The sequence below is a fragment of the Rhinoraja longicauda genome, unplaced genomic scaffold, assembly GCF_053455715.1.
Source record: "Rhinoraja longicauda isolate Sanriku21f unplaced genomic scaffold, sRhiLon1.1 Scf000624, whole genome shotgun sequence".
NCBI lineage: Eukaryota > Metazoa > Chordata > Chondrichthyes > Rajiformes > Arhynchobatidae > Rhinoraja > Rhinoraja longicauda.
The window spans coordinates 27,820-39,143 of record NW_027601840.1 but is presented as its reverse complement, the minus strand read 5'-3'; the positions used below and the strand labels follow the sequence as shown (position 1 = coordinate 39,143).

General features: G+C 51.8%; 1 protein-coding gene across 3 annotated transcripts in view; it reads right to left on the bottom strand.

The window, feature by feature from the left end:
• Positions 1-1,662: 1,662 nt before the first annotated feature.
• Positions 1,663-11,324, bottom strand: part of LOC144591159 (kinesin light chain 1-like) — a 36,641-nt gene continuing 26,979 nt past the window's right edge. For 2 of the 3 annotated variants that reach the window (XM_078395454.1, XM_078395455.1), the window contains exons 14-16: positions 8,276-8,400; positions 3,966-4,023; positions 1,663-3,395 (exon numbers count right to left, since the gene is read on the bottom strand). In XM_078395454.1, coding sequence (XP_078251580.1) covers positions 3,306-3,395; positions 3,966-4,023; positions 8,276-8,400 — 273 coding nt within the window. In that variant the 3' untranslated portion in view covers positions 1,663-3,305. The remainder of the gene's footprint in view (positions 3,396-3,965; positions 4,024-8,275; positions 8,401-11,324) is intronic. The other variant, XM_078395456.1, reaches the window with a different exon arrangement.

The window sequence follows — 11,324 nt, the reverse complement described above, 5'->3', positions numbered from 1 at the left end:
AGCTGGCAGGCCAATGTCTCAGAGGACTGATGCTTCTTGCGAGATTGAGAGTTGCAATTTTGATACAGGAAAGATGCCATAAAGCTGGAGAGAGTGCAAAAAGATTTTTGTGGATGTTGCCAGGACTTGAGTGAAAGAAAGAGGTTGGGCTCTTTTCTCTTCCTCACGGCGCGGGGTGCGGCTCGGCTGCGGGGCCTAACATCGCCCGCTGCGGCTCGGCCGCTGGACTTTACATCACCCGGTGCGGCTTGGGCGCTGGACTTTACATCCCGGTGCGGCTTGGCCGCTGGACTTTACATCCCGGTGCAGCTTGGCCGCTGGACTTTACATCCCGGTGCGGCTTGGCCGCTGGACTTTACATCCCGGTGCGGCTTGGCCGCTGGACTTAACATCGCCCGGTGCAGCTCGGCTGCGGGGCTTAACATCGCCCGGTGCAGCTCGGCTGCGGGACTTTTCACCGCTGGTGCGGCTCGGCTGCGGGACTTAACATCGCCCGGTGCGGCTCGGCCGCGGGGCTTAACATCGCCCGGTGCAGCTCGGCTGCGGGGCTTTTCATCGCTGGTGCGGCTCGGCTGCGGACTTGACATCGCCCGGTGCAGCTCGACCACGGGACTTAGCTGCGCAAGGCTTGGTCGCGGGCCTTTCATCGCCCGGTTCGGCCGCGAGACGTTTCAGCGCCCGGTGCGGGGACTGTGCGGGTCGGTCGGGGACGAGCTGTCTGTCCGTGGGCGTGGGGAAGAGAGTGGAAGTTTTGTTGCCTCCATCACAGTGAGGGGGTGTTTGGAGTCACTGTGATGGACGTTTGTGTTGGGGTTATGTGTCTTGTGTTCTTTTTTTTTTCTATGACTGCTATGTAGTTTCGTTCGGTACTTCGGTACCGAACGACAAATAAAGCTCTGTTATATAGTCGCCACACCGTGTGGAAAACGTTGCCCCTCGGGTTGCTATTAAATCTTTACCCTCTCACTTGAAATCTATGTCTTCTGGCTCTTGATTTCCTTACTCTGGGTAAAAGACTGCAAATTCTTCCTATCTATTCCCCTTGTGATCCAATACACCTCTATAAGGTCACTCCTCAGCCTCCTGCACTCCCAGAATTAAGCCTTGGCCTGCCCAGCCTCATGATAAATCAGGCCCTCAAATCCTGGTAATATCCTTGTAAATCTCTACAATCTTTCCATCTTAACATCATGTTTCCTATAATAGGGCGACCAAAACTGAATACAATATTCCAAATGCAGCCTCACCAACGCCTTAACTGTAACATAGGATACCTTGCTGGTCATATGACGATCAACACAATCGAACTTGAGTCATGTGAAGATACAAAGTGCTGGAGTAGCTCAGCAGCTCAGACAGCATTGGCGGAGAACGCGGTTTAGAGTTGGGGCCCTTCTTCAGACACTCTGGAGAATACAGATAGGTGACGTTTCAGGTTGGGACTCTTCTTCAGATTGATGCACTTTGTGTCTTCTTATGTAAACCAGTACCTGCAGTTCCTCGTTTCTTCTTCTGACTTGAGTCACAGTCGACTTGACTCAAGCACGTTAGTGAGAGAACCTAGATGTCTGTCTGAGTCGCTGACCTTCCCAGACAGATGGAGGCCTTGGTTATATCACACAGCTCTCCTTTTAAAATCAAACTTTATTGAAGGAAAGCGATTGAAGATTGCAGCAAAGAAGCACTGGGACCCTGAGCAAAATTCTGCAGAGGCTGGAAGTCCAAAATAAAAATGGAGAGCACTGCAAACACTCAACAGGTCAAGCAGCGCCTGTGAAGAGAGGAATCAGGTTCATGGTTCAGGTCAGTGAGCCCTGTGGACCAGTCAATCAACCAGAGATGTTCACTTCATCTTCACGGCAGGTTGCTGGCTGAATATTTTCAGCTCACTCTGTTCACGTCACCATGACTTGAACCCACTTGGTCAAGTCTGCTTCAAGTGTGGGTTGTGTCCAGAATATTTAAATCAGGTCCATTCAGATGTCTACAACTACGGAGAATCGCAGGTAAGGTTTGGTTTGCTGGGCGAGAGAACCACTCTCCTGTACATAGTGTTTGAGGGAAGACTGCACCCAGTGCCGGCTGTAAGGGCTGGCCTTTTGTTACGAGGTTTTGGACAAGAGCAGTTTCCTGTAGTGTCAAACGTGTCTGCAGTCAGACGGGAGCAGTTTGGTGATTGCGGGGCCAGGCCGGGGCAGACCCTGTCCCCACTCACTGCTTCCTGCAGGAAGCAGGCAGCGAGGTGCAAGGCATGGCCCAGGGCCCTGTCCCATCACCAGCCACAGAGACCCAGGGCCGAGCTCAGTGGGCTGGTGGCAGGAACGGGGAGGGAGGGGAAGGGATCCTGCAGGCACAGAGCGGAAAGGAGTGGGATGAATGGGCTGCAGGGAGATGGGGGTGGAGAGGGTACTAACCCCGATACTGGCATTCCGGGGGAGACCGAGGAACTGGTTGATGAGGTGTGAAGAAGCCCTGGTGTGAAGGAGCTTTTCTTCCCTTGGGGTGACGGAGCTTCACCCCGGGTGAGGGAGCGTCCCCCCGGGAGCAAGGGAACTCCACCCCGGGAGCAAGGGAACTTCCCGAGGGTGAAGGAGTTGCTCCCTCTGCTCATCCACCCTTCAGCCCATCGACTCTCTGCCAACCCGCAGAGCAATCCCCCTCTCCCAGTCCCCACATTGCTGTCTAACATGTTCTGTGACACCCTCAACTCTTCCACCATCCCCCCGCTACAGGCTGTCATTATTGCCTTACCGCACAGGAAAAGGCCATTCAGCCCATTGAGTACATACCGGTTCATAAGCACCCTCAGTCCCCACTCATTCTAACCCTTTCTCCCACATATTCTACTTCTCACCATAATAGGGGTAATATACAGCAGCCAGTTAACCAGGGGTAATATACAGCCACCCACCCCAAGCCACACAACCTCTGGGATGTGTAAGGAAGTCAGAGCTCCTGGGAGAAACCCAATCTGTCACGGGGAGAACAAGCAATCTCCACAGAGACAGCGGTCGATGTCAGGAGCGAACCTGGGTCTCTGGAGAGTGAGACAGCAGCACCTCCCCATGCCTTTTCCCCCTCTCCTCTCTGGCCCTCCCTCCCCATCCTATCCTGTCCACTATCCCCCTCTTCAGGGCTCTGTTCTGCACCAGGGGACTTGCCCTGGGGAGGGAGGGGATTGTGGCCAGCACGAACTCGAGGGGCTAAAGGTGAATGGGGAGGGCAGGGGAGGGGGGGGGGGGGGGGGGTCGGGAGGGGGGGGGGGGGTCGGGAGGGGGAGGATTCCTGCAGTGTGGGGATAGTCCCTAGTTCTGTCCCAGGAGGGAGTGCCGATGGGACAGGTCGACGTTGCTGGAACTCAGACCCCGCGTCTCGGACAGGTTACTCCGGGAAGCCTGTGGAGCAGAGAGACTCCGTTAGTGGCGGCACCCAGGGGCCCGGCTTGTCCAAGGGGTGGAAGGGGCATTGGGAGATAGCAGGAACCGGGGAACACAGTCGCTCCATAGGGTCCGCTGTCCCCCTCTTTTCCAATCCAACCCACCCCAAACCATCTCTCCCACCCCAAACCACCCTCCCCACCCCATCCAACCCAAACCACACCACCTACACACCGTTCCATCCTCCAAACCACTCTCCCCAATCCACATGCCCCATCATCCCCTCCCCGTCCCGAATGCTGCTCCCCTGCCACAAGGTCCATCTCTCCTCCCCACCCCATCCACCCTCCCCACCCCATCCACCCTCCCCACCCCATCCACCCTCCCCATCCCATCCACCCTCCCCATCCCATCCACCCTCCCCACCCCATCCACCCTCCCCACTTGGCCCTCTCACTTCCACCATGTCCCCCATCCCCTTCTCACACAGTCATGTCCCTGCCCACACTGTCCACTCATGCTGCTCCCTTCCCCGTGTGGTTCTCCCTGCTCCTCTCCCCACCCCAGCTCACCCACCGCCAGCTGTACCTGAAAGAGGTCGTCTCCGCTCCGGTTCAAGTAGTTCAGCGAGGATGCTCGCTTCATGCTGTGGGCATGGAGGGAGGGAGGGTCAGACTGTGAGAAACCCCTCCCCACCCCAGTCATAACATCCCCTGTAGCATTCCCAGTGAGGGTGAGGGGTGAGGAGAGAGCGAGCAAGGAGCAAGAGGAAGTTGGAGAGAATGAGAGAGAGAAAAATGAATAGGGAAAGAAAGATTGAGGGAGAGAGAAGGGAAGGGAGAAAAGACAGAGGAGAGAGAGAGAGAGAGAGAGAGAGAGAGAGAGAGAACGGTGTCACGCCAAGGGTCCAGGTCGAGCGAAGGTGGGAGACTGTTTCCGGGGGGAGTGGACGTGGACTACAGGAGACCCCAGTGGCTGTGCCTATTGCAAATAGGTATACCCTCTTGGGAACTGTCGGGGCAGAAGACGTTTCCAGTCCGAGTGGCGGACCTGTTGGCAAGGATACACGACAGGGGAGACCGAAGTCTGGAAGAGCCGTAGTGGTCGGTGACTCCATAGTCCGAGGGACGGATAGAAGATTCTGTGGCAGCAGGAGGGACTTGAGGATGGTCTGTTGCCTCCCTGGTGCCAGGGTTCAACACATCACAGACCGGCTTCAGAAAATCCTAGCGAGGGAAGGCGATCAACCTGAAGTCGTTGTGCACGTGGGCACGAATGACGTCGGGCGGAAGAGGAAGGAGGTGCTACAGCGGGAGTTTAGAGAGTTGGGAAAAACGCTGAGAAGTAGGACGTCGAAGGTGGTTATCTCTGGACTGCTACCGGTACCTCGTGCTGGTGAGGCCAGGAACAGAGAGATAGAGGGTATGAATTTATGGCTGAGGGACTGGTGCAGAGAGCAGGGATTTAGATTTCTGGACCACTGGGATCTCTTCTGGGCTAGGGGTGACTTGTACAAAAGGGACGGGTTGCATCTTAACAGCAGGGGGACAAACATTCTGGCAGGCAGGTTTGCTAGTGTGACACCTGTGGCTTTAAACTAAGTAGTGGGGGGGAGGGGTTAACAAATTGTGAATATGAAGATGAGGTAAAAGGGAATACAGGAGATATTGCAAAAGACTCTCGGAAGAATGGGAACAGAAGTTCTAGAGCGGAAAAGAAATTAAGGGCAGGGCCAATTGTGAACGATGTGAGAGGGGAGGTAAATACAGAAGTTAAAGTGTTGTACTTAAATGCGCGTAGTATAAAAAATAAAGTGGATGAGCTTGAGGCTCAGTTAGTCATGGGCAAGTATGATGTTGTAGGGATCACTGAGACATGGCTACAAGAGGACCAGGGCTGGGAACTGAATATTCAGGGGTACACAACGTATAGAAAAGACAGACAGGTGGGCAGAGGGGGTGGGGTTGCTCTGATGGTAAGGAATGATATTCATTCCCTTGCAAGGGGTGACATAGAATCAGGAGATGTTGAATCAGTATGGATAGAAATGAGAAATTGTAAGGGTAAAAAGACCCTAATGGGAGTTATCTATAGGCCCCCAAACAGTAGCCTCGACTTAGGGTGCAAGTTAAATCAGGAGATAAAATTGGCGTGTCAAAAATGTAATGCTACGGTGGTTATGGGAGATTTCAACATGCAGGTAGACTGGGAAAATCAGGTTGGAAATGGACCCCAGGAAAGAGAGTTTGTAGAGTGCCTTCGAGATGGATTCTTAGAACAGCTTGTACTGGAGCCTACCAGGGAGAAGGCAATTCTGGATTTAGTGTTGTGTAATGATCCTGATCTGATAAGGGGACTAGAGGTAAAAGAGCCATTAGGAGGCAGTGATCACAACATGATAAGTTTTACTCTGCAAATGGAAAGGCAGAAGGGAAAATCGGAAGTGTCGGTATTACAGTATAGCAAAGGGGATTACAGAGGCATGAGGCGGGAGCTGGCCAAAATTGATTGGAAGGAGGCCCTAGCAGGGAAGACGGTAGAACAGCAATGGCAGGTATTCCTGGGAATAATGCAGAGGTTGCAGGATCAATTTATTCCAAAGAGGTGGAAAGACTCTAAGGGGAGTAAGAGACACCTGTGGCTGACGAGGGAAGTCAGGGACAGCATAAAAATTAAGGAGAGGAAGTATAACATAGCAAAGAAGAGTGGGAAGACAGAGGATTGGGACTCTTTTAAAGAGCAACAAAAGTTAACTAAAAAGGCAATACGAGGAGAAAAGATGAGGTACGAGGGTAAACTAGCCAATAATATAAAGGAGGATAGCAAAAGTTTTTTTAGGTACGTGAAGAGGAAAAAAATAGTCAAGGCAAATGTGGGTCCCTTGAAGACAGAAGCAGGGGAATTTATTATGGGGAACAAAGAAATGGCAGACGAGTTAAACCGTTACTTTGGATCTGTCTTCACTGAGGAAGATACACACAATCTCCCAAATGTTCTAGGGGCTGGAGAACCTAGGGTGATGGAGGAACTGAAGGAAATCCACATTAGGCAGGAAATGGTTTTGGGTAGACTGATGGGACTGAAGGCTGATAAATCCCCAGGGCCTGATGGTCTGCATCCCAGAGTACTTAAGGAGGTGGCTCTAGAAATAGTGGAAGCATTGGAGATCATTTTTCAATGTTCTATAGATTCAGGATCAGTTCCTGTGGATTGGAGGATAGCAAATGTTATCCCACTTTTTAAGAAAGGAGGGAGAGAGAAAACGGGTAATTATAGACCAGTTAGTCTGACATCAGTGGTGGGGAAAATGCTGGAGTCAATTATAAAAGACGAAATTGCTGAGCATTTGGATAGCAGTAACGGGATCGTTCCGAGTCAGCATGGATTTACGAAGGGGAAATCATGCTTGACAAATCTACTGGAATTTTTTGAGGATGTAACTAGGAAAATTGACAAGGGAGAGTCAGTGGATGTGGTGTACCTCGACTTTCAGAAAGCCTTCGACAAGGTCCCACATAGGAGATTAGTGGGCAAAATTAGGGCACATGGTATTGGGGGTAGGGTACTGACATGGATAGAAAATTGGTTAACAGACAGAAAGCAAAGAGTGGGGATAAATGGGTCCCTTTCGGAATGGCAGGCAGTGACCAGTGGGGTACCGCAAGGTTCGGTGCTGGGACCCCAGCTATTTACGATATACATTAATGACTTAGACGGAGGGATTAAAAGTACCATTAGCAAATTTGCAGATGATACTAAGTTGGGGGGTAGTGTGAATTGTGAGGAAGATGCAATAAGGCTGCAGGGTGACCTGGACAGGTTGTGTGAGTGGGCGGATACATGGCAGATGCAGTTTAATGTAGATAAGTGTGAGGTTATTCACTTTGGAAGTAAGAATAGAAAGGCAGATTATTATCTGAATGGTGTCAAGTTAGGAGGAGGGGGAGTTCAACGAGATCTGGGTGTCCTAGTGCATCAGTCAATGAAAGGAAGCATGCAGGTTCAGCAGGCAGTGAAGAAAGCCAATGGAATGTTGGCCTTCGTAACAAGAGGAGTTGAGTATAGGAGCAAAGAGGTCCTTCTACAGTTGTACCGGGCCCTGGTGAGACCGCACCTGGAGTACTGTGTGCAGTTTTGGTCTCCAAATTTGAGGAAGGATATTCTTGCTATGGAGGGCGTGCAGCGTAGGTTCACTAGATTAATTCCCGGAATGGCGGGACTGTCGTATGTTGAAAGGCTGGAGCGATTGGGCTTGTATACACTGGAATTTAGAAGGATGAGGGGGGATCTTATTGAAACATATAAGATAATTAGGGGATTGGACACATTAGAGGCAGATAACATGTTCCCAATGTTGGGGGAGTCCAGAACAAGGGGCCACAGTTTGAGAATAAGGGGTAGGCCATTTAGAACGGAGATGAGGAAGAACTTTTTCAGTCAGAGGGTGGTGAAGGTGTGGAATTCTCTGCCTCAGAAGGCAGTGGAGGCCAGTTCGTTGGATGCTTTCAAGAGAGAGCTGGATAGAGCTCTTAAGGATAGCGGAGTGAGGGGGTATGGGGAGAAGGCAGGAACGGGGTACTGATTGATAGTGATCAGCCATGATCGCATTGAATGGCGGTGCTGGCTCGAAGGGCTGAATGGCCTACTCCTGCACCTATTGTCTATTGTCTATTGTCTATTGAGAGAGAGAGAGAGCGAGCATGAGGGAGAGAGAGAGACAGACAGAGAGCTCAGTGACCCCATTGCAGTGTGGGAAGTGATGTTCTTCATTTACAGTAACTCGACTGCTTTAGTTAAACCACCGCACCCCCTCAGGAGGGAAGCCCCTCCAGTTACCCCGGTTCCCAGCCCCCCCCCCCCACCCCCCATGTTTGGAACCCAGCCCCCGCTCCCTGTACCTGGGGTTCTTGGGCTCAGGTGGCCCGTTTCCCTGCAGCTTCTTCACCAGCATCTCACTGCTGCGCTTCAGAACATCCCGGATCTTCCCAAAGGAGCCACTCCTCCGCAAGGACCCGTTGCCGTCCTGGTGGGGAGCAGAGAGACAGGCAGGCGCTGCTGTCAAATGCGGTGTAGTTAAACCTCCGCTACCATTACCCTGCCCCACACAAAGGGTCACACGGAGAGGGGCCGCCATCTTTCCCACAACCTTGTATCCCACAGACCAACATGTGCCACTGGCAAGATGCTGGAATCTACAATCCAGCACATGTAGATGATCAATTCAGGTCAGAATGGTTTTTTGAACGGTAAGTCCATTCATCCAGAGTGTCCGTCATAGATATGTAGTCAGGAACTACAGATGCTGGTTTCCATCGAAGATAGACACAAAATGCTGGATTAACTCAGCGGGACAGGCAGCATCTCCGGAGAGAAGGAATGGGTGACTTTTTGAGTGGAGACCCTTCTTCAGTCTGATACTGCCTGTCCCGCTGAGTTATTCCAGCATTTTGTGTCTATTGTCTGTCATAGATCAAAAAACATGATCACAGGCCCTTCAGCCCAAATCATCCATGCCGACCAGGATGCGAGACCCCTTTGCCCCCGTTATCCCATACCCTTACAAGATACTTTTCAAGCACCTGTTTAAATATCTTTTAAACATTGCGATTGTTCCCGTCTCTACAGCTTCGTCTGGCAGATCATTTTATGAAACGTCCACCCTATGTGAAAAAGTTGCCCCTTATGTCCCTTTAAAATCTTTCCCCTCTCACTGTAAACCTGTGCCCTCCTTCTTAGGGTCCCTAAGCCTAGAATGGGAAAAATATTGTAACCGTCGTCTCATCCACTTCCCTCATGATTTTATTAGATCACCCCTCAGTCTCCTATGCTCCAGTGAAAACAACCTCAGCCTATCCTACCTCTCCTTATAATTCAAACCCTCCAGTCCCGACAATATATACGATGTTATAGCGGCGTATAAAATCATGAGACAAATAGATTGGGTAGACACACAGTCTCTTGCCCAAAGTAGGGGAATTGTGAACCAGTGGACATAGGTTTAAGGTGAAGGGAAAAGATTTGGTAGGAATCTGAGGGGTAATTTTTTCCCCACAGAAGATAGTGGGTGTATGAAATGAGCTGCCAGAGGAGGTAGTTGAGGCAGGGACTATTGCAATGCTTAAGAAACAATCAGACAGGTACATGGATAGGACAGATTTCCAGGGATATGGGCCAAATGTAGGCAGGTGGGACTAGTGTAGATGGGACATGTTGGTCAGTGTGGGCAAGTTGGGCCGAAGGGCCTGTTTCCACACTGTATGACTATCCCCGTGAATCTTTTCTGCCACCTTTCTAGCTTCATGCCATCCTTCCTGTAGCCGGCAGACCAGAACTGTACGCAGTACTGAGTGACCCACAGAGGCTATCGAGGGAGAGCTAGAGAGGTGATGCTTTTGGGTTTTCAGGTGGCGTTTACCAAAATGCCACAGAGCAGGTTTGAGCACAAGAGCTCACAGCCTTGGAGGAAATGTGTTGCTTGGGCTGTCACACTAACAAAAGAGTGGGAATACAGACACAGGAGGCTGCAGATGCAGAATCTGGAGCCACGAACAATCTGCCGGAGGAACTCAGCGGCTCAAGCAGCCTCTGTGAAAGAATACTGGCAGTCACCATTTTGGGTTGGGACCCTGCATGGGAGACTAGGGGCAAGCAACGGAGCGTCCGGGACGGGTCCTCGACTCTCGGCTGTTCACATGAACAACCTGGAGTACATGGATCCCAACCTTGCGGGTGACCCGAACGTAGATGGGAGGGCAGGTGGCCATGTGATACAGAGACTGCACAAATCACAGGTTAGCGGGCAGCTGCAGAAACAAAACCGCACGATGACCGTAGGAGGATTGAAGGTTGGAAATAGGCAAGTATTGTCCCAGATGCACAGGATGTTGGCTGCGCCACACCTGGGGATCTGGGTAGTTTTGGTGCCTTTATGTAACAAATGATGTACTGGTAATGGAAGCGTTCCGAGAGAGGCTGATCCCGGGATGATCCGTGGTGAGGGGAAGATAGTGTCAGAGACATGCAGAGATACAGCAGAGAAGCAGGCCCTTCGGCCAGAGAGTCTGTGCTGACCACCCATTACTGATGCAGCACTCATTCCCCACCCTGCCAGCAGCGGCTGAAGTGGTTGGATCTGTTCTCTCTGGAGGAGTGATCCTTGTGACACAAACGCTGACCGCGGGGTCCGAGACCGGCCTCAGAATGTCGGTCACACAGTCGGTCGCGCAGCATGGAAACAGACCCTGTCCACGCCGACCAAGATGACCTCGCAGAGAGGGGCAAATCAGACATTCCCAGTCCCAGAGGGTTGTGATAGACAGATCACGAGAGGGGGCGTGGTGGGGGTGGGTGAAAATTAAAGGGGAGATTCATTTTAAGAGAAAGATGGCAGTGTGAGGGCTGTGGGGAATGACCCAGAGGAGGAGCGGAGGCCAGGGGCAGCAGCCAGGACCCATTGAATGGAGGCCTCCTCCTGCTGCTGCTTTAGACTTTACTTTAGATTTTAGAGATACAGCATGGAAACAGACCCTTTGGCCCACCGAGTCCATGCTGAGCAGCGATTACCCCACATGCTATCATTATCCTAAACGCTGGGGACAATCTACGATTTTACCAAAGTCAACTAACCTACAAATCTGAATGTCTTTGGAGTGTGGGAGGAAACCGGAGCACCCAGAGAAAACCCACGAAGGTCATGGGGAGTATGTACAAACTGTACAGACTGCTCCTGTAGTCAGGATCGATCACGGGTCTCTGGAAATGTAAGGTAGCAACTCTACCGCTGCGCCACTGTGCTGCCCTACTCCTGATCCTGACTCACTGCCCCTCCAGCGCCCCCCGCCGTGTTTATCACTGCACCGACCAGTGGTGCGGCTGTGTCAGCCACGAGCGAGGAGTGGTACTAACCAAGGAACTGCACTGGCAGCCTCATCCTCTCCCCTCCACCCG